Raw genomic sequence first — 24,205 nt, 5'->3', positions numbered from 1 at the left:
AATTGAAACAGCCAGTGGACTTTTTAATAGTCAAAAGTGATTGGAGGGCAACTAACCCCCCTCCCATGCCCACCCTTTCTCAAACACATCCAATATAATTTTTAGATAGCCATTTTGTTCAACGTTGTTGAAAGGTCCGGAAATTATGTCTTTGAGGATAATAAATTCCCCCAGCCCTCAGGGCAACTTATGCACTGGGGGCATATAAGGTTTTTATAAGAAGTGTTGTCATAGAAACTTCAAAAAGGCTCGTTCGATTGGAGATTGAAACGGCTAGTGTCCTTTTTGTTATTCGAAAGTAATTGAAGGGCAACTAACCCCCCTCCTGTGTCCACCCTTTCCCCAAGCACATCCAATCGAAATTTTGAAATAGCCATTTTGTTCAACATAGTTTAAAGGTGCGAAAATTATGTCATTGAGGATGACACCCCCCCCCCCACAGCTCTCAGGGCGAAGGCTGTAAGTTATGCCCTGGGGCATAGGGTTTTCATAGAAAGTGTTATTGTAGAAACTTCAAGAAGGGCTCGCTCGATTGGAAATTGAGAGGGCTAGTGTCCCTTTTGATAGTTGTAAGTAATCAGAGGGCGAATGCCCCCCTCCACGCCTTTCATCTCTCTAAACACCTACGATGAAAATTTTGATGTAGCCATTTTGTTCAACGTAGTTGAGAGCTCCAGAAACTATGTCTTTGAGGATGACAAGTCCCCCCCCAGCCCTCAGGGCAAGGGTTGTAAGTTGTGCCTTGGGGGCATGTAAGGTTTTTTATAGAAAGCGTGGTCATATAAACTTCGGAGGTGGCTCATTAGATTGGTAGTCAGAAGCTTTAGTGCCTAAGAGTCAAAGTGATTGGAGGGCAGCTAACCCCCCCTCTACACACACACACACGTAGTATTGTCCTGAAATGCATCTAACAGAAGTTTTGAGATAGCCATTTTATTCAAAATAGTCTAAATATTATATAACAAGGCGTTTGGGGTTGAAACAAACCCCCAGAGCCTGGGGGCAAGAGTTGTGAGTTTTGCCCTGGGGGAATTTAAGGTTTTTATGGAAGGAATGGTTTTATAAACTTTAGAGGAGGCTCATTTGGTTGAAAATTAGAAGTTCTAGTTCCCTTTTAAGAGTCAAAAGTGATGGAGGACAGCAAGCCCCCGCCCCCCCCAACTAACTCCCTTCACCAAACGATTCTGATTAAAATTGTGAGATACTGATTTTGCTCAAAATAGTCCAAAGAACATATAACAATGCCTCTAGGGTTGACACAACCCCCAGTACCCTGAAGATAAGGTTTAAGTCACACCCTGGGAGCATATAAGGTTTTTATACACGCGTAGTATTGTCCTGAAATGCATCTAACAGAAGTTTTGAGATAGCCATTTTATTCAAAATAGTCTAAATATTATATAACAAGACGTTTGGGGTTAAAACAAACCCCAGAGCCTGGGGACAAGGGTTGTAAGTTATGCCCTGGGGGAATTTAAGGTTTTTATGGAAGGAATGGTTTTATAAACTTTAGAGGAGGCTCATTTGGTTGAAAATTAGAAGTTCTAGTTCCCTTTTAAGAGTCAAAAGTGATGGAGGACAGCAAGCCCCCGCCCCCCAACTAACTCCCTTCACCAAACGATTCTGATTAAAATTGTGAGATACTGATTTTGCTCAAAATAGTCCAAAGAACATATAGCAATGCCTCTAGGGTTGACACAACCCCCAGTACCCTGGAGATAAGGTTTAAGTCACACCCTGGGATTATATAAGGTTTTTATGGAATGGGTGGTCGTATATACTTCAGATGTGGCTCACTTGATTTGAAATTGGAAGTTATGGTACCCTTTTTAAGAGTCAAAAGTGATTTGGAACAAACAGTCCCCACCCACGCTCATCGTCTCCCCAGATACATCCGATTAAACTTTGGAAATAGCAAACGTGTTCATTGTAGTCGAAGGGTTTGGAAATTACGTATTTGAGGAAGACAATCCCGCCCCACAGCTCTCAGGGCAAGGGTTGTAAGTTATGCCCTGGAGGCATATAAGCTTCTTATTGAATAGGAGTGGTCGTATATACTTCGGAGGGGACTCATTGGATTGGTAATATGGATTTCTAGTGCCTTTTTAAGAGTCAAAGTGATCTTGAGGGCAGCTATCCCCCCTCAACACGTCGTTTTTTCCCGAAATACATCAAGTAAAATTTTTTTAGACAATCACTTTAGTCAAAATAGTTCAAAGGTCATATAACAAGACTTTTGGGGTTGATACAAACCTCTCGAGCCTGGGGGTGAGGATTTTAAGTTATGCCGCGGGCATTTAAGGTTTTTATGGTTCTTTAACTTTAGAAGAGGCTCATTTGGTTGAAAATTGGAACTTCTTGTTCCTTTTTAAGTGTCGAAAGTGATGGATGGCATTTAGCCCCCGACAACCCCTTTTTCACTAAACGCATCTGATTAAAATTATCAGACAGCGATTTGGTTCAAAATAGCCCAAAGAACATATAATAATGCCTCTACGATTGACACAACTCCTCAGCGCCCTGGGGATAGGGTTATGAGTTATACCATGAGGGCATTTAAAGTTTTTATGGAATGGGCGGTCGAATAAATTTCAGGTGGCGCTCCTTTGATTTGAAATTGGAAGTTCTTATTAAATTGGAAGTTATATGTGGTTTAAAAGAAAGAAAACAGTCAAGATAGACACCAAGTAAATTCACCATAGTAGCTTGTGGTATAATATCGTTCCCATAAGTCAGGGTGATTGGCTTCTGTACGTCTCTCATATGGTAAGGGGCCCTGAAATTGACAATGGCACTCTTCCGGCTGTTAAGAGCCATACCATTTGACCAGTACCAATCCTTTACATACCTTGAGCTACGGAAGGGACAGATGGCAGGTACATTGCAGCAGTGAAAAAGTTACTGTCATCAGCAAAAAGAACAGTAAAGTGCAAATTATGTTCTGGCCTTGGGAAGGCGTAGGGCTTTTGAGCCCTACTCATATTAATTTCTGCTCGTTTTAATTTGACTCGGTCATGTATTGTAATTCCTGCTCGTTTTGGGTTTCATTTGTTTGTCGATGCTGACTTGTGGTAGTTTTACGCTTGGTAGATTATTTGATTTTATTTTTGCTCATTTTTGGTTTAATGGAGTACTTTACTTTTCTTTGAAAAACCTTTTTTTGTGGAAAAAGTGTTTTTTATTATTTGTAAAAAAAAGCAAAAACTTCCGTTAAGTTTCAAGTCACCAATCCAATGTACTTGAACTCTAAAAACCATTCCTTAATTTTATTTATAAGTGAAATAGATAAACTTCAATTATCTTATGGTTTCTTCAAAAATGACAGTCCAAGAAAAACTACTCTACTATTATTTAGTTAAGAAAGTTTAAATGATTAATCTGTAAGAGAAAAAAAGATTTTTGTTCGCGCTTCCGTAGCGAGATAATCGTTACCCCCCCCCCCCTTCCTACTGTTAATCTAAAAAATCTTCCTGAGCCCAATAAACCCTGGAAAAAACCCCTTCCCAGAAAAAATACAATTTTCTACCCTGGACTTGAAGAAATTTTAACAAAAATCTGGTAGTGCAATAATAATTTTACTCTCTTCTTTTTGACTTTTTCTTCCTGACTTTGATCAGCTTTGCTCCATTTTTTAAGCGTATAATTCTTTATGTCGTTTTTTACACTTGAACTTGCTTTTACGCCATTTCATTTTAAATTTCTATTAGTTGTTTTCTTTCTTTGGAAATAAATTTAAAAGTCGGTGACAAAAGCCTGTGAAATAGTTATAACTAATAATAATAAAAAAATCTTACCCCTTTGTGGCATGAGCAAATCTAGAGGTTACCTCCTAGTTCTTTATTTTTAGTTTTAGGGATTGCTTCTCACTCCATGTTGACATTTTTGCTATAGCTATATTTAGCTATATTTTCTAAGTTTTCTATCGATTACACATGCTTTGTTAGCTCAAAACACGGAAAAACCGATTAATCAGAGCCAAACGGGTGTAGAGGATGCGGCTTCTTGGACCTTTAGAACCTCCACTTTTCAGATCATAGGAAAGAAAGCACCAATATAAAGAACTGGTGCAGTTGAAACGGATCCATACACATGAAGTTATGTTTGGGTGGTGGTTCATATAATAAAAGCTCTTTATCTTTCTGTTTTTCTCACTACCTCTTTCTTCCTATACCCCTCTTTCTCTCTCTCTCTATTTCTCGCTCTGTCTCATTCATTTTCATATAAATTTTAATTTCATTGTCTCTAAACGCAAATAAGAGTAAACTTAGCACAAGGAATCAAATGGTGCAGTTAAAATTATACTATCTTTTACCGTTACATAGATAAAAAAGAGACAAACTCCAGTTTTGACGGAAGAGCATTAATCTATGGAGCTATAATGGCAGTTGTCTTCTTTTTTGTCAAGGAAAAAGGAGTTATACGCCATAAAATTGAATAATTTTGAGTTCGCGCGGAATATTGAGATTTAATTTATACCGACGAAAGGACCATAAAAACTTGGTTTAGAATATGTTCCGTTTATCTCCATTAGTTTCATCCTAAAGAGTGACTACAACCGACAAATTTTTTCTGTTTTTTTTTGGCTTTCCTGAAAAGTTACAATGATGGTGAATGTTGCATTTTTAATTATCACGGCCGAATTATTCGTTAAGTCGTGGAAAAGTCCTTTTTTATATTGGTTTGCTATTTTAACCTGGTGGACAGTGGACTCAATGCTTTTTTTTTGCTTGTGTGTTTTATTTTCCCTTTCTGTAGATAAATACATCTTCGTAAGATGTTTGTTATTTTTATTTTGTATTGTTCATTATTGTTGGTTTATAATTAATAAACTATGGACTATTGCCATCACCTTCATATGATGAATCTGAAAGACTATTCATCATATGAAGGTGAATAGCAAATTCACCTTCATATGGTGAAGGTGATTCCCAAGGGATTCCCATGGGTATGGGAATCCCCATACCCATAAATGGTATGGGGATTCAAAGTCTTCCGTGACAATAATGTTTATCGACCTTTGTCCTAAATTAAAAAGCCACATTTTGCTTATCTGTGGCTTGTAGAAAAACTACAAAACTACAGTCTATTGAACTGTAAATTTTCCTGGTTCCTCATAAATAATTATTTTTTGTCAATATCTAACCTTCAAAGCAAGTTTAACTTCTCCATGTAGTTTTCGATAAAAACCTTGTATATGAGAATTTAGGGTTAGAAATAAACTAAAATACTTGACGATATAGAACAAATCATAAAAAATGTGAATTCCAAAGCGTATTATCACACCTCGTATTGGTGCAGTTGATAGATTTTTGTTCCTTTTTCGATTGTACCGTAGAATGAAGAATTTCTACGTTTATTTCTTTGAATTGTGTTCCAAAATATATTACTTTTTCCAAGGAAAAAAATCTTTTTTGAGGCCTTGCCATACTCTCAGGAATATTTTAATCGGCTTAATTACGCTGTTTGATTTCAAATGCAAAAGTGACAACTTAGAAAAGACTTCCATAACAAGCATTTGGGGTATTAAAAAAATTTTCTACGCCAAATCTGGTGGCCTTGGGAAACCCAAACGTATATAAAGGACTGAATTTGGAAAAATATGCACTTTCCCGGCATTTTTTTAATCCTTGCCTCCCTCCCCCAGAAAAGGTATGCGGATTTTTTTTGTTGTAGTTGCTACTTCTTTGTCTTTATTCATGTAGTTTAAATATTTTTTCAGGTGGATGGGAAAGATAATCCCAAGCTGCAATCTATACAGTTTCAAAAGTTCCCTTTGACTGAATCCAGTTTTGCAGCAAACGGTGAAGAGATAATCTCCACATCTCATATTCAAAATCATTTTCACTCATATAACCTTATTACTGGAAAAGTTTCAAGGCATGGTTGGAATAGAAATATAGAAAAGGGAACAGCGAAGGTTAGGTTTATCTTTGTTTCCCTTAGAGTGTAGGTTAGGCATATTTTATGTTCATAGCTTTCTCGTTCTGCAAATATGAATGGTTATTAACTGGTCGTAACCCTCATGCAAGTATCAATAGTATTCGTTGACGCTTTTTATTATTATTATTATTATTGTTATTATTTTTAAATAATAATTAAGTCTGTTAACAATTACTCAAAGCATGCTTTTTCCTGGCTAATCAATCTAAGATATTTTTGAAAAAAAAATGTTTTTAAGAAAAGCTGAGGGCTCTGATCTAACTGTTCAGACTGATTTTTCAGTAAATCAAGCTTCATTCTGCTCTGATCAGTGGTCCAAGGACTTTGATGACAGTATCATCAGAATCCTCTTTACAATATCCTGTCGGACAGAAAAATCAAAGTATTTTCAGCCAAGATCATTGACCACTAAGGTCCTAGCAGTTTGAGAGCAAGGGGAGAAAAAAAAACTGAGCTGAATTATAACATCAGAGAAGTTATCCTAAGAAACTGACTAAAAAAAAACAAACAAACAAACGAATACACCTGTAACATTTAAGTGTTTACAGTCTTAAAGCCAAAAATAGAGTCATAGAAACGGTTCTTTTAAGCATTTTACTCAAACTATATATGTTTTTTATTTCTCTTTCTTATCAAATTTATAATATACCTCTTTTAGTACATTTTAGACTGCTAATAATAATTAATTTCTATAGGATAGATTAACTGAAAATGTATTTAATTGGATTTCTTTCCGAAAAATTGAAGACTCTAAAAAAATATTCAGTCTGTGCCCTTACCAGACTCATATTCCTTGGGTATATAAAGAAACGAATAAGGTCAAGTGTGTGAAAGTAAGGGGGTACTTCATGGAAAAAAATGATTATCTTCAGTTTTAATTAGATAATTTGACGGAATGATGATGTTCCCGCTTGAATACCAGCTTTCAGTATGGGAAAAAAAATAAATAAAAATATGCGGTTGTTTTGTTTTTTAACCTGATATTTTGATATAATACCAGTTTGGACATCAGTAAGACAAGATAAATTTCCCGTAAATAGTAATTAGAACATATTAGGGACGAGGAAACCACAAAATGTGGATCAGAAGATGGTATAATGATGGAACATTTTAAGGTATGAAAATATGGGTTTTCTTCAATTTTGCTTTAAAAATGGTGCCCTGCTTGTGGCCCAAAAAGAACAGAGACATAGATGTTAGACACCCGTTCGAATATTAAACTCTAAAATCTAGTGCTTTGGCATCCTTAAAAAAGGATCTAAAACTGTTAAGACAATTACTTGGCCTTGATAAACACTAATGTCGACTTTTTATCAAGTAGAGAAAAATTCCAGCTCTTTCTTTTTTCTTTTTCTTTTTTTTAAAGATTAAAACCATAGAATACTGTAAACATCGAATATTAAGCTCCGATATTAAGCAAAACGTGCTCTTATAATGTTTTCTTTCCTTTTTTAAGCAAGTTTTTGGATTAGAGATTGCATTGCTTGTATACTTTGAACTACATAATCAGATTTTGAAACTTCATCGTGAACATTAGCACACCTCATGAATGGATTATATTTATTCTTTTGATTAAAAACATGAGGGATCAGCTCTCTTTTTAAATGATGTTTATTTTCATTATCTTCACTCTCTCAAATATTACAACCTAAGGTAATACTTAGTAGTATCTTACAACAACATTTTGGATCAAGTGCGAAAGGTATAAGACGACTAGCTAAATTACGAAATGATTATTTAGTCCGCTTTTCCCTTTGGCATAAATATCAGCTTAAAAGGATAACAGAAATGAGAGACGACAGAAAACATGACAGGTGTGTTTTCTTGAGTAAGTATCTAGTAAATAGAATACTTTGCAAGGAATAATTAAGATGCACGTAGACTTCACTGTGAGATGAAATGTCATTCATGAAATATTAAATTGCCGAAAAGTATGCATTGTGGCCACACATTTGTGGCAAAGAAAAAAGCTGACTGTTTCTGAATGGGGCGGAAGAATATTATTAGTGATATGATAGCAGTAATATCGCATTAAAGTAGTATGATACGTAAAGATGGGGGATGCAGTGAAGATGTAAAAAGTAGAGTAGTCAAGGGCTATGTTTTTTTTTTTAAAGTAGAAAAAAGTTGTGAAGAATAGGAAGGCCAATATACCAGCCATGTCTAGAATATTGAAATTTACGGAAATTATAATGGTCAAGTATGTCTTTGAAATGTGGTTACTTCACAAGGCAGAGGAAGATTAGTTAAATATTTTCTAGAGTAAGTGTCTACGGTTAGTTTTAGTTACGCGTTTAATTGACATTATGTCAAAGAACAAGCTATACAAAAAATGTGATTCAATCCCACTTTCTATGGCTATAATGGAAGAAAGGTTGAAATTGCTGGAACCTGTTTTACGGACGAGGGATGATAGATTAACAAAGATTGTTCTTTTTGACCATCAACCTGGGTCCAAAGGAAAAGTAGATGGCCCTTTAATGGGGTACAAATAGGTCATGAAAAGGATTTGAAGGAAATTGGTGACTTAGGTGGTTCATAGGAGGGTGTAAAGAGTGAAGTTTTGGATAGATTGGGCGAAGTAGCAGCCTGTGTTAGCCTCAGTTCGCTTGGTGCTGCACATAGTTTATAGTAGCTGCAGTTTTAGTAGGACCAAAGTAAATTAAGTGAACATGTTGTCCTTTTCAAAATATCAAAGACCATCATCAGGTGTGGCTCACCTTTTTTTTCGTGTCAGTTGTGAACAAAGTTCTAATTTGTTGTTTGTTCTTTTTTCCTTCTTTTTTTGTAGTTTAATTTGCAGCATCGTCAAATACATGATGATTTTCAGCTAGTCCTTGAAATTAGATACCAACTGTATTTGTTGTTAGTCCTTAAATAAAAAACCATACGAAAAAACGAGTGTCATATTATGTAAAATCGTTGTAAAATTATCCCGTATTTTCATGCAAAAATTCCATGAAAATACATATCTTTTGGTTTCGTAGGTTCGCCTTTCGGTTCGTGAAATACCTATAAATGAGTTCGTGGTACTGCCTACATGTGGCGGATCCGGATTTTTCTCCTGAATAAATAATATAATGGATATTCACTTCTCTAAAGGTAACCAGGTCCGTACCGTAAATGTTGTCGAGTGTGAATAGCATACCTAACGTTTTTTTAAATGTTTACGTTTAGTAAAACGAGGTTTGTTCTGACATCTATGTTCTGATATTCAGAATACGCATAGGACAAAGATGGTATTTCGAAATATGTAGGCCTCGTGTAGCTGTCTATATTTTTCGCAGCTTACATAATACGCTAATTCATGCCCAAATATGCGAGATAATTAGGTTTAGATTGCTGCTTTGTAACGGATATCATTTGTCGCAATTTGAAATAAGGGATATCAGTGTGTTTTGATATTAGCCTTTTAAAAACTTTGCGTCCATACACCAAATTAACATCTTTATTAACTTCAACTTCAACTTTTTCTTTATTCAACTTAAAAAATACAAAAACAATATTATGCCCCAACAGAGAGCAGAGCTCGTAAGGCTGGGACAGTGCAAATACATAGAAAAAACATCAACATCTCATCGTAACAATGATTCCAAAATTTAATACGGCAAAAAACAAACAAAATAGAAAAAAAAATCGTAAAAGAGAAGTAACAATGATAAGTAAATAAATAAATATCGGACAGGAGGGGTGTGGGAGGCCATTCCAGACACAGGGACACAAAAACAAAACACACAAATAAGAAGATCAAATAATTTAATTTTCCAATTAGAGAACAATAAGCTGAAGAGGAGAGAAAAGAAAATGCTAAAATTTGTTCCTAGAGTAATAATAGTGGCAACTGGCGCTTATTTTAAGAAATAGATATGAGTGATGTAAATGTATTAAAAAGATTATTTATCTAGAATTTTCCCGTTCTAGAGTTGCTATGACAGTCAATTTTTTCTTGAGTAAACATTTATGGTGGTAATAATATACGTACTTGGTGGCAAGAAACCGATAAAACGTCAATTATTTAAAATAAAGAACTAGCTAGTCTCTTTTCTCTGACAATTTTATATTTAAAGAATTTTGATTGTTTTTAGGAATATAGTTACCATGTTAGTCCCATTATTATCGGAGGCCGAATCGGTTAATAGAAGTAGAATTTCATAACTCATCTTTTTCTCATTCTTTTTATCTCGTTCCCTCGCTCCCTCTCTCTATTTCTGTACCCTCCTCTCTCTCCGTCTATCTATAAAAGAAAGAGGTACGACTCATACTTGTGTGGGTGTCATAAAAAGCTCAAAATTTTAAATCCAACTTTTGTTTTATTTTCTTACCTTTCGCAAGAGTATGCCTTATGATGATGAGGGAAAGATCTTCACTTCTACAGTTAGGACAAAATGTCAGGTTACATTTTTATTTTTAGTAAACCTGGAATGCACAGTTTCATAGAAACTTGGAAACTGTTGCTGCCCTTTTCCCCCTTCCCTCCTTCCAAGGAATGAGATTAATCGTTGGACACGAATTTTACCCAAATTATTCATTGTTTAAGATATATATATATATATATATATATATATATATATATATATATATATATATATATATATATATATATATATGTGTGTGTGTGTGTGTGTGTGTGTGTCTTTGTCCTTTTTCTTAGTATGGCTTTGTGTTTTCTAGAAATTTAAGGTATCTCCAGATGGAAAAATCTTGGCATTTTTTGGCCGGTTTGGAGCAATCCATATTTTGTCTGCAAAGACGAAAGAATGGGTGGATACTTTAAAGATGAACGGAGAAGTTCAAGATATTGCATTTAATTTGGATGGTTCAAGGATGTTCAGTTTTGGAGGTAACTTTTGTGAATTTTTTTCAGGTTTTAGAGTGATATTGATGTCGGTCTACGTGTTGTTAATCAGAAGCCGATGGGTAGAAAGTTCTTCACTTTTTTTTCTTTATTTTTTTTTTTTATTTGGAACCAGCTACTACCAAACCTGAATATGAATGGTTCTCTGAATATGTGTATTAAATAATCTGATATCAAACGAATATCAAACTTACAGAATAACTGAATATGAATGAATGAATGGTTCAAGGATGTTCAGTTTTGGAGGTAACTTTCGTGAAGTTTTTTTTTCTGGTTTTAGAGTGATATTGATGTTGGTTTACGTGTTGGTAATCAGAAGGTGATGGGTAGAAAGGCTAGATTGGCCTATTAGCTAAGGGAGGGGAGGCTATAAACCAAGTTTTAACTAATGGGTGCCTTTCAGAAGACAGTTCCCCTGTGTTACTTTTTGTTAGCTAGTATTATACATTCCTACAATGAAAGGCTCTTTGTAGCCAATTGGGTTCGTCTTTATCATAATAAGATGCTATTCGATATCTGTTTTCATATAAACAATTCTTCTGGCAAATCAGAAATAATGAAATCATTAAAGTTTTGTCGAAAACGGTCTCTGGATGGGCAGTGCTATTTTAAAAATAACAAAATTCACTGATATAAGTTGGCAATATTGCAACAGAAGACGCATGATGTCTGACTATAAAGGCAACTTCTTCAGGTATAATGTTATATTATTTATGTTCTTCGTATACTCTTCCTCCTAAATGAATCAGTCCTTGACATACATTCATATAAACCAAAGACTGTTACAAAAGGATAGAACATGAAAAGGTTCGTTTGATATTTGATATTATATTTATTTACACATACACAATAAATAGCTGGATGTATCTAGACAGAGCTAACAGAGAGCTAAGCTACAAGCAAATGCTACCTGTTATGAAATAAGTTTCATCCTAGTTAAAAGATAATATGGGGATTTTCACGACAAGCTGTGTCTTTCCATAACACAAGCCAAAAAACCAATGCGAAGCTGGCTTATACGACAGGGCTAGTAAAAATTATACCGGCTTTTCACGAATAGTAAGTGAAACAGCGAGCTATTTAAAAATTGACCATGTTCCCTTGTCATAATCTATTTTTTTTTTTTGTGTGTGTAAACCAGCATTAATTATGATTCTCAGTAATTATTTTTCTAAAGTTGCTGAAAGATCATATTCATTTCTAGAAGTAATTTACAATAAATTAAAGTAACGAATCAAAATTGGAGGTTTTATTAAAACCATGAGCATAATATTTTGAATTTTGTGCCAAAAGGACTGCAGTAACGCTTTTGACTAGAAGGTGGGATTGGCTTTCCAAGTCTAGCTAATTCTTGCCTTCATGTAAATAGAGGTCTGGTAGCTTTCCGCTAGTCGCGAAAGAAGGAAATAATAATGGTAAGTCAGCCGGCTTCACTTTCCAGCTCGGAAAGGAAAGTCCAGGAACACCGCAACTAACAAGAAAAACGAATAATAAAACAACTAAGAGTAGGGGGAAACAAAGGAGGCAACCCCCTTGTGGTAACACTCCGATACCATTAAACAGTAAAAAATAACTAATTGTACGAGATTATCCAGTAGAGACCGGCTGATCAGATTTTACGCTTACAATTTAATTTAAGCATGTTGCCGTAATGGAGATTTGAGATTTTATAGTCCTGTCACTATTCACTGAAAGAAGTCTATATGTTCAAAAACGAGGTAAAGAAGTGCCCAAACGAAAAGAAGGCAAGAATATTAGAGTCATAAAATATAATTCGTTAGTGTCGCAATGCTAAAGTGACAACTGCAAACCGCCAAGTTGGGCAAAGGTTAAAATGTTAAGCATTAGTATGATCTAGGCTACTACCGCCTAAAATTTGATCTAGGCTTTTTTTAGATTACTAATCATTTAGAAGCTAATTTGGTCTGGACAAATCATAATTTGTCTGAAGTGGTCGAGTTAGTGGCAACTATACACTCTCGCTTCAACTAATTTTCTAACTCAAATCTTCACCTTTTCTAAGCAAGTTATCAGGTCACCATTCTCACGATTTTTATTGATATTGGGAGATAAAACGTGTCATATAATCGTTTAGATTTATGAAATCTTTGGATTTTAGATTGACAGAAAGCTCACTTTTTTGTTCGTTGTTTGCTTTTTATGAATTTAATTATTTTTCACAAACAAAATTACAAAAAAGACACTCACACAAACCTAATCTCACCTGCTCTTAATGTATAAAGTGAGCTAAAAATGGGAGAAACCTTACAATAAAGTGGTAATAACGAAGATTATTTCTCCAAAATGGTAGCTCCCTTCCCCGCATATTCTAAAAGAGAGATATAAAGACAGAATATATACACTAATAATTTATAGATTTGTAAACGCGAAATATAGAGGCCGGCAGCATATTCAAACCATGTTTTCTGATTTGTAATCCCCAAAGGGTTGGAAAATTTAGAAAAATATCACTTTTGGTTTAGACAGTCTCATGCATGGTATTGACAGTTTTACTGATCATGTACCCTTTGGTAACAGGTCATGATGAAGAATGTTCGATTTTCCCAGATGTAACGCGATAATTATAGCCCATTAGGAATGGCATTAGGGATTTCTCTAAATTTCTCTGATCTCACGAGTAGGATAGAATGAGTTTTCCTGGTGTTGATCAAAGGTACAATCAAGCATATTTTGAGTTCCCAGTTTGTTTATTCTTTCGGGATGGGAAAGGACTCCTTTTGACTAATATTTGAGAATACTCAGTGTCACCCCCTTATATCTGGGCATGACATTGGGGATCCTTTTGGTTTTTTATCCGTATAACGTGCAAACTTTTTAATCAGAGATTTGTAGTTAGAGGTTTTAACAAAATATTGAGAGAATAGTATTTGACATCAGACTACTAGTTTTATTTTATTTTAAATATGGATTTAAATTTCGGTGAATGTGGTACGCAGTGGAATCTTTGGTCTGTTCCTATGGAATGAAATGGAAGTGAAACCGAAGTCTTCGAATGGAGTGAGAAGAGGCTGTAGAAATACCTTAAAGAAGGTCAGAGCTTCATGGGAGGGAACAAAAATTAAAACTGGGAACTCAGGCTGTATGGTAGATGAGGGATGCTGTCCCTCCTCTACCTCTTATTTGTTAGATTTTTCTAGTGTTAAAAACAAACCTTCCTAGTCCTATTTAACTTGTGTCTTATTCTTATTCCTATTTGTGTTTCAGCAGTATTCTTAAAGAACTGAAAAAAAATTCAACTTTACGTAAAGAATGAGGGGTAGAGGAGACGACTACCCCCCTAATACACTGATTAATTTTGGTTTGTATTAAGTTTTAACATGTTTCCTTACTTTTAGTAACAAAAATAAAATACCCCTCACCTCCTATGGGAAATTCCATTCAGAAAATTTTCTCCGCACAAAAATGCTCCCTACGAAAATTTCCACTGAAGAGGGGTCCATACCCAGATAGTCAAGGGCCATGGGCTACACAACAATTTTTTTCTCTCTTAATTTACTGATAGAAAACAGACGTGCAGAAAACATAATTTCTGAAAGCAGAAATAGTGAAAAGTAGAGTATGGCAACTGCCTCCCCAAACGACACCCTGATCAATACATGTATAAAGATTGCAGTAGAATAACTGGATGGTATGGTTTCAATAAACGCAGTTTCCAAAATTTTGGAGGGGACAGAGGCTCATTATATTGAGCTTGGGGTAGGCAAGAAGTATCTACCGCTGTATTGGTCGTGAAGTGGCTTGGCACTGCTACGAGTTTAGTAGTAGTAATACCCGCTTTCCTGTTTACCGTATATGTGTGTGACGCATCATGTTTGACAGGCTATTGGGTGATTAGATTTATCAAAAGGATTTAGCTGTGTGTTTTAGTCTTGAGCGTTTTTGTGTTTTACCTATGTTGATTAACCAGTGAAAGAACCTGTCAGAAAGAAAAATAGTTTTATGGTTTGGTCTTATTCATTTGCGTAATTAGAACCAAAATTTCGGAAGTTTGTTCTTATCCCTGAAAATCTGTTTATTTATTGTTACGTCTTTCTGATGGCCGTATATAACTGTCTTTATGATTCGTTCCTTTTTTGAAGCCACGCTATTATTCTTACCTTTTTTTCCAAATTTGCGCTTTATGTTTTTCGTTATTCGGTTTTCTTTCGTTATTAAGATTGTACCCACTTATTTTGATGGCTCTATCCACCTTCTTATAACCATTTATTTGCATTAATGTGCTAGTAATTTTGAAGCCAAGCTATCTGTCTTGGCTTTATTTCTTTAAATGTACTTAAAGTTTTCTTTAATAAAGTTTTTTTCCACTGTTAAGAATTTACACGCTTATTGGTTCTTTCTATCTTTTTATAACTATCTATTTGCATTAATGCGCTATTAGTTTTTTAAGTTATGGTTTTAATAATTGTTGTTTTTATGCGATATTCTAAAATCACTAAAGTTTAATTCTGTAATTACTTTTTGCGTTTGTATTCTTAGCGAAAGAATCAGTTTTACTAAGCATAAGCGCTTTTATCTATCTTTTAAAAAATGGTTTTGATTTTGGCTCTGTCATAAGATATATTTGAACAAAAAAAAACGTACTGTATTATTCCCTCTTCTTTGGACAAATAAATGAAAATATAAAAACTTCTATAATACTCCTAGAAATTCACTTACTTAAGGATACATCCTTTCTATTACCGTGTATAACTGTTCTAAAGAGATTTGACCGAGTAAAGTTTATGCTTAAAAGTGATCTGGTGTTTTCATCATCACGTCTCATAACTGTCACGACGTTCCAGTGCTACAGTTTTGGTGTTACGTCACGACATTCTAGTTGGCAAGTTAGAGTTTTAGTAGCTATTCCTTTCATGCAATAAATTTTAAATCCGCTGTTTGTGAAATAAACCCTTCCATACAAACCATAAACGGGTTCGTTTATCTTTAATAATTTTGTAAATGTTGGGTAAGGAGTTGAAGAACATATAAAGCTAGAAAAGAAAAGTATTTTTGTTCCATCGAGTAAAAAATAAAAATTTAAATCAAATTATTCAAAAAAGTTTTCCAGAACCCATTGATCCAGTGATCATAGACGGTGGATGCGTTCTCTAAAAACCCTGTTATTTTCTTATTTTGGTTATTATTTTCTTACTTTATTTCTAAAAATTCCCATTATTGCCTTTTTTGGCAAAGCAATGAGAACCTCTTTCAAATGCGTACGAATAATTTTCTTCTAAGGGAGGAGTGGAAAATGGCTTGTTTTAAGGAAAATGTAGGTATTTACGGGAAATCCGTAATAATCGTGAGATTGTGAGGGAGGTGAGTCTTAGGTTTCTCTCCCTGCTCTTGGTTTTGGGCCTTTTTAACCCCTTATGCATTGCCAATGCTGTCCTTATAAATTTTCCTTTTCACTTTTAAGATGAAAAAAGGAAGAAAATGGCGATATATAGTTCTTTAATATAACTTGGTATTTCTACTAACGTTCCCATGTCCATTTGTATATTTTACCGAGGTACTTGTAATGTTTCAACTTAAAGTTATAGCAAGGATATACCTTTTGTGTAATTAGATCCTAAAGCAGCTGTAATCATTTCTAATTTTAGCAGAAGCACAAGTTTTCCATAGAACATAAGTGCTTTGATATATTTGGAGCAAATTTAGCAATGTTGACTGAGAAGTCACGGAAGGTTGTAAAATAAGAAAGAAAAACTGTACTGTTCCTCACCATTTGTGTAAATGAAAACTTATTAAATCTTTTGTAACCATCATTTATGTGAATGAGGTGTTCCCTTGTTTTTCGGAGGTAGTGTCCACTTGTCTCAGGTGTCGTGGGAGTGTCAACATAGACCTATGCTGTCACCTGTTAATCTATGTGTTTTGTATTTGTTGGTTGCTGTGACAGCAAAGAATAAATGCTATATGCTTAAAGCTATATGAACTAATAATTACCTGTGTTTCTAGCTGTCTTTCGACCTGTATATTCAACTAACCTGTCTTCCGATTGTCTTTCCAATTTAGTTTCCTTAGATGCACTTTTTGGTACTTTTTGATACTTTTTCGTCTGTTTAAATACATTTGCAGGATCTGAAAAAGGGCAGCTAATCACAGCTATCTTGATCAGGTTTCTCTTCGTTCCGTGGATATTAAATTAAATTCTGGTTGAACTTTGAGATTTCTAAATCGATCAAGAGTCAGTCAGTGTTGGAATAGGAACGTGCATAAAAATACACGTTATTGATAACGGTTTATTTTCATCCTAAAGAGCCTACCTTTTTTCTGAGTCCTGATTAGTTTAGTATCTTTCTTTACTAATTTGTAATTAGTGTTCGTTCTGATAAACTTGGAATCCCATTTCAGACTAAAAGATGAGAAAAAAGAAATGGTCATATCTACGGTTTTAGTTTAAAAGTTTAAGCACTAAAAATGGACTAACATTTTCAATAAAAAGATATGCCAGAATTGCTGAAAGCATTTTTATTAAATTAAATTTTTGAGCCCTTTGAGTTACTTTTTTTCTCAAGCTAAATGGTCCGACTTGTTTCTTTCATCGTTCTCAGTTGTTCCTCTTTTTGATAAAAAGCTCTCCTCCTCCACTTCCAGGCTTATTTACAAACTAAACTATTTTAAAAAGCTAGAAATCTGCAGTGCTAAAGTCGGACCTGGTCATTTTTTTTTTACTTTTTGCGAAAAGCACCCCAGAATCGCTGAAACTATTTTTGATTAATTCTGTTTTGAACACTGCGAGTTAGTTACCTTTCTCACATCCTGATAAAAAACTTTTATGTTTTAGAACTGTATGGAAATTAATTTTTTAACTTGAGAATATAGCAAAATCCTTATATTATAAATCCAGCAAGGCAAATTAAATATGATGGAACCCCTTAGACGCAGATAGGGTAAAGCCAAGCTGAGACCCATTTTTTTTAGGTGCTTAGACGATGAAAGGGTAAAGCCAAACTGAAACCCAACTTTTTAGGTGCTTTAATGAACCGTCTAATTTGTGCATTGGCTGATATGTTTCAGCAGTTACAAAAATCAATTTAAAAATGCTTCATTTCCCTTCGTAGGAACGTTGAATCAAAACCCCCGGGTCTTGCTCTAATCTTTTTGCCTCTCCGTTTAGCTGGGAACTAATTACGCTTTCCACTGCAAATTGGTCTTGCAATTAGTTACGGGTATCACACAGTTGTAACCAATATAAAGGTATTATATTGTTTTGCCTTTTTTTTCATGATAGCTATATCCCAAAATTAATTTTTCTGGTCATGGTCCAGTTTAATACAGATCCTCTGTTTAGCATGAAGATAAGATTCATTTTGGGAATGACAACCACTGACAAAAATTGTCAAATTTTCAAAACTTGTCAAAAATTGTCAAAAATTTGTCAAAACTGGACAAAACAAAACTAAACGAAAACTTGACAAAATTAACTAACCTAAAAGAGGCTAAAATACATAATCACAGATATTTGTCTGATAATAAAAAGGAAAAGGACAAATTAAATAAAGGATAAAAGGATTAGTAAAAAAAAAAGGAAAAAGCGTAAAATGGTCAAATCAAATTGGTAAAATGATGTGAAAAAATGGTAGAGGAGAATACAAGTTGAATAATAAAAACTATTTTAAATTCAGAACACCTAAAGTAAAATGAAGACCAAAAAGAGTTAACGCTCAATATAGTTCGAAACGGAAATATCATAATTTGATTTTCCAGGCCATTTCTAAGCTAATATATCAAAAGAAACGGCAATATAAATAGTGTCTCAAATTATTGCTAAACGTTGGTATTCTTTCCGTGTTTTGATAAGAATATAAGAGAGAGCTTGAGAGATGTTATTTTGAAACCATTATATGTATAAATAAAAACAACTAACGATTAAAATGTCAAATTAAAAAATCCAATTTATAGTCCTGTATTACAAATAATTTATATTTGAAACTTTTGGCCTTTGACAGTTTTGTAACGTGGGGTGGGCTATGCTTTATAGTAAAGAATCACCCCCCTTTACTTAACATATTATACTTTTTTAACTTCTATTGACACACAAGCACGAATAGTTTACTTTTTATTTATTAATTCATTGATTACGAACAATATAATATTAAAAAAATAAATGCATGAACAGGTGAAAAAGATGCTATACATTTTTCCTATTTATTTCCTTTTTTTTAGGTTAAGAATAGTCACAAAAGGTAATCCGAAATCACTGTCAACATATCGCTACTATATCTTAATGTTTCGATAGTCTCAGACGGAGGAGGTGCCTTCAGTGTCAGTACATTTTTGGGCCCAGCATCCCTAACATCACATCTTATTCATAACTGAGTGAATGTACTTATAATCTTTAAAGTTACAAACATTTTCATAGAAAACGATACAACTCCTAGGTCTCGTTTGGAGGGGAAGGGGAATCTATATTAAGGCAATCTGTTCCAGTCTGCATTCGGATCTATTATGATTTTCAGCCTTCTTTGCACCAAAGATTATGTATTCATGTCTTTGATGGACAAGGACCCGGATACACTTTCTTGTGGATTGCCTTAATATAGATACCTCATATGAAGTTCATCTATCAATTTTATCATTTTTGTGAAACTGTTTTATTATAATTTCAAATATTATAATCATATTTGCTCAGTTATAGGTAAAAAATAACATAAGACATACTGGGCAAAATATATTATGACGCTCAAGACATCCCCTTTATTTCAGAACTGTCGAAACCCCAATAGCAATTTAAGGCTCAAGAAAGATCCTAGAAAATGACATATGTTTAAGTTATTTTTGATAGCGTCCTGGAGGGACAGTCATTGCTGCACAGACAGCTTCTGGCCTCTAGTCGAGAAAATTCTAAGCCAGATTGAAAAAATTAACTTTTGATATGATTACACTTCTGGTTTTTAAAAGCACAAGAAGTTGGGCTATGCAGTAAAAGCCTCAATCCCGTAATTACACGGCTTCTGTAGCTCCATCTTCATACTCTCTCTTAAATCTCCAGACTAATGCACCAGACATTTTTCTAAATCTCCAGACATTTTGTATAATATGTCTATGCTTACGATGTTTTGCGAGTTTCTTCCTCCCCTCTTCTGTAATAAGTTTCTTTGTAGGGGCTTGTATATGATAGATTAAGTATTTAATTTGATTTATTATTCTGCCCAACGATGAGAAATTATAAATGAAAATAAATAAATAAGAAATAAAAAGAAAAAGAAAAATGAAAAGAAATGAAAAAAGAAAAAAGAATTAAGAAAATATTATTCAATACTGCTGTCTCAGCGCTAAAAGTACGGGTATAGTCCTGTTGTGGGAGTCGTTTTTTGCTTAAGCATAAAAAGTTTCAATAGAAACTGTCAGACTCGTTTTATTATGAAGAGGAATCACATTAATTCCAAATACTATTTTCGAGGGATTTAAATAATACTGATTCAAATAAGCTTGAATCTTTGAATCAAGCTGAATCTTCAGGATGTATATTGGCCCTTGTAAAGCGTTTAAGTTAATGTTAATCTTAATAGTTTATTCTGCGAGCTGTTAGTTATTCGATTCTGATTGATAAAAATAGCCCGTAAAAATGTTTTTAAAAGTGTAGCCTACGCGTAGTGACTAATAAAAAAAAAATTCGGTGTCATATTTCACCCACAAATTTTGTTGCAGTCTTTCAGGAACTACGCAATTAAGTTGTCGATGTTAACTCGAACTGTTTTACCAATATATCAAGGTTTATTTGAGATCAAACTCCTACAATAACTGCAAAAACCACTGAGAGAGTACAAATTCACTCTTTAGTTTAAATTCAAATTCTTTTCACACATAGAGCGCTCAGAGAATTTCATGCTAGTTCGAAATTTGAAAGAGTGAACTGGATTCATTTATTATTTAGTACTAGGAACTCTTTCTTTAATATATTCAACCAATTGTTCTCTTTATGATGCGAGTTTAACTTAAAGCTTTAGATTATTCCTTCTTTTTTTATTCTAGTGTGCACTTAAGTCAGTGTTGCAATAAATTGTAGAGTAAACAAACTGTTGGAATTGATTTGACAAACTAATGCTCTTTCGAGTTTAAATCCTGATAATAAGGGCAAAAAGTAAGGTGAAGTAGAAATCACAATCCTGCCACGAAGTTTCAGTTCAAATAGCTTTTCAACCCTTCAGTGCTTTGAGATTTCCTTTGAATTATGAAATTATAAGCACGAATCGATTAATTTCTATTTTGCTGTCGACACATTATACTGAAATCCCTCGACACCCAAATTTCTATTTTGCTGTCGAAGGATTTCAGTCTAATGTGTTGAGCCATTCTTTTTTCTATGTGACGAAAGTTTAACTTAAGGTTTAGCTTATGTTCCGTGCGCAAGTTTTTGATAGGATAATTTTCAGCGCTCCTGCGGTTTTAATATTTAAATGTAAGCCGACAAATTTAACATAATATGACAGCAAGCCAGTGTAGCAAAGCGGTATGTGCATCCGACTTAGTCGGGAGGTCGTAGGTTCGAATCGTGCCACAGGCAATTTTTTAAGTATTCTCAATAACTTTTTGTCCTGCGGTGGCGCAGTGGGTTTGACCTTGGCTTGGTAATACGGGACCCAGAGATCGAATCGTGCTGCAGCAATGCACTGCAGGGCCGACGCAGGGACCTTGGTAGTCAAGAAGCGTCGTTAATCCGATACAATGCAATACATAATATGACAGCTGACAGCTTTATTAATCTAATGAATCAGATTTAAATGAAATTTTCGTTTTAAAATTACATTTTGAGAATGCTGGAGGGTTTTTACTTTATATGGCATCCCCACTCTTATTGAGTTGGCACCCCTATCTTGAATTGATATTTCTTTTAATTCCTGGATATTTCAAATATCCAGGAAAATTCCTATTTTTAGCAAGTTTACATCGCTCTCTAAGAAAAGATCTAAGCAATATCATAAATTTGGTTTGGTGAATGAATAGATCTGAGACTAGTAAATCCAGCGATTTTATCTTATCCTTTTAGTATAGATTCCGGCTGTAGACTTGTCGTTAAATCGCATCAGGAGAAACACACATCTTAAAGCCTTAAAATATTCCTTTTTTCTAAATTTGAGAGTACATCTAAGGTTTTTATTTTCCCCGTGTTGTGCAGTATATTTTAAGTTTGCTTACTCTGTATCATAATATACAAAGTTATTCATTCCAACGGGTACATCCGCCAATTTGTTTAGTTGATTACTTAAATTCGTACAATGTGGTCAGGCAGCACTAAAGCATTGTAGATGCTCCTAGCACAAAAAGACAGAATGTTTTTTTTTATAGAGCACTAGCTGACCCCTGCCACGCGTTGCTGCGGTGCGCGCCACAGCAACACGTATGCAAGGTGCTAATTTTTAACTGCGTATTTTTTTTTTAGTTTTTTTTCCTTTTTTTCTTATTAGTTTTTTTTCTTTTTAGTTTCTTTTTCTTTTTTTTCTGCGTATGCAAGGTGCTAATTTTTAACTACGTGTAATTTTTTTTTATATTTTTTTCCTTTCTTTTACTTTTTATTTTTTTTTTAGAACGGAGTCAAAGAACGGAGACAAATTTTTGTCATGTGCTGTAAGCAGCAGACCTTTGTGAATTTTCAGTGCCTTGTTTTTTACAGGGCTAAAGCCGTTTTACTGGTCACCATCAGTTATGTGTTTTTTTTTTCAGATGTTAGAAGCATCTGTGTTTGCTTTACGTGCAACACCCCTTATATGGGAAAGCCAGTTCTTAAGTTTTCCTTATGAAGACAAAGAAGGGAGCTAAAAAATCAGGGTTGTTTGCGTTTAGTTAGAAAAATTACGATGTAAAGGCTATTCCATTTGATACCAGTAGGATATGACCGCTTATTGAATGTTTCATGAGACTGTCGGTCTTTTTCGTGGGAGGCCTTTTTCATGCCTCATCTAGAAATGAAATATATTTCAATACGTACGATATTTTCAGCACCAAAGGCTACTGAAAAATAAATAAGTACCTGTCTGTAAAGAGACAAGGAGACCAAAGTGCACTTTTAAAGTATATAAGGACTCCATTAAGATTTTTAAAGTTTGAAATGCAAAGAGAGAACTTGCGAACCATTCCCAGTTAATTTAAATTTGTTTTTGCTGTCAGATTATGTTTTGATTCTCCATGATGCTATCAATTAAACATGCCTTCTTTTTTTCAGAGGATGGAGAGGTTTATATCTGGGATATGGGAAACCGAACCTGTATTCACCGCTTTTATGACGATGGCTGTATAAGAGGTACTTCCCTATGCCTGTCACCAAATGAGCAATACCTGGCAACTGGATCTAGTGTCGGCATAGTAAATATTTACGACACGACAAAAATAATATCTTCTGCTACCCCTAAACCAGAAAGAATCCTTTCGAACCTAGTGACGTCTGTGAATGGACTGAAGTTTAATAGCACCTCAGAAATGCTTGCAATGTCGTCTAGTGAAAAGGAGAATTCTGTTCGACTTGTTCATTTTCCTTCTTATACGGTTTTTTCGAACTTCCCTTCTATTCAAGCTAATTGTAAGCTGGTCAGAAGTTTAGATTTTTCACCCAATGGGAGTTTTTTTGCAGTTGGCAACAGCACTGGAAAAGCATTATTATTTAAGTTGTCTCATTATAAAGAATACTGAATAAATAAGCTGATATATTTTAATCTAAACTGCCTAAAGATGGTATTTGATCATATATGAATATTTTATATGTTAAATCAGCCGTATTAAATAAAAATAATGGCTTTTTTAAACAGCCTAAGGAATTTCTCCATCTCTGTTTCTTTATTCCTGCCTTCCTCCCTCGTCTCTCTCTCTCTCTCTCTCTCTCTCTCTCTCTCTCTCTCTCTCTCTCCTCTCTCTCTCTCTCCTCTCTCTCTCTCTCTCTCTCTCTCTCTCTCTCTCTCTCTCTCTCTCACTCTCTCTCTCTCTCTCTCTCTCTCTCTCTCTCTCTCTCTCTCTCTCTCTCTCTCTCTCTCTCTCTCTCTCTCTCTCTCCTCTCTCTCTCTCTCTCTCTCTCTCTCTCTCTCTCTCTCCTCTCTCTCTCTCTCTCTCTCTCTCTCTCTCTCTCCTCTCCTCTCTCTCTCCTCCTCTCTCTCTCTCTCTCTCTCTCTCTCTCTCTCTCTCTCTCTCTCTCTCTCTCTCTCTCTCCTCTCTCTCTCCCCTCTCTCTCCCTCTCTCTCTCTTTCTCTCTCTCTCTCTCTCTCTCTCTCTCTCTCTCTCTCTCTCTCTCTCTCTCTCTCTCTCTCTCTCTCTCTTTCCCTCTCTCTCTTTTTTCTCTCAATCGCCCTTTCTACTGATTTGCAGGCTCAGCAGTGAGCATTTACTGTTAACATTATTTTCTCTGTTGTTCAGTATGCTTTCAGTGCTTTCTAAAAAAGAAGCCGTTCTGGCCGGATTTTTAGAAGACCATGAAGA

The 24,205-nt window shown here is 34.7% G+C and overlaps 1 protein-coding gene across 2 annotated transcripts in view; it reads left to right on the top strand.

Annotated features, from left to right (window-relative positions):
• Positions 1-23,457, top strand: part of LOC136038646 (U3 small nucleolar RNA-associated protein 18 homolog) — a 62,166-nt gene extending 38,709 nt beyond the window's left edge. For both annotated transcript variants that reach the window (XM_065721894.1, XM_065721895.1), the window contains exons 5-7: positions 5,720-5,917; positions 10,612-10,780; positions 22,965-23,457. In XM_065721894.1, coding sequence (XP_065577966.1) covers positions 5,720-5,917; positions 10,612-10,780; positions 22,965-23,428 — 831 coding nt within the window. In that variant the 3' untranslated portion in view covers positions 23,429-23,457. The remainder of the gene's footprint in view (positions 1-5,719; positions 5,918-10,611; positions 10,781-22,964) is intronic.
• Positions 23,458-24,205: the final 748 nt, after the last annotated feature.

The sequence above is a fragment of the Artemia franciscana genome, chromosome 18 (genome assembly GCF_032884065.1).
Source record: "Artemia franciscana chromosome 18, ASM3288406v1, whole genome shotgun sequence".
NCBI classification, from domain to species: domain Eukaryota; kingdom Metazoa; phylum Arthropoda; class Branchiopoda; order Anostraca; family Artemiidae; genus Artemia; species Artemia franciscana.
The sequence above is the reverse complement of the archived record's forward strand: the minus strand, read 5'-3'. Positions and strand labels throughout refer to the sequence as shown.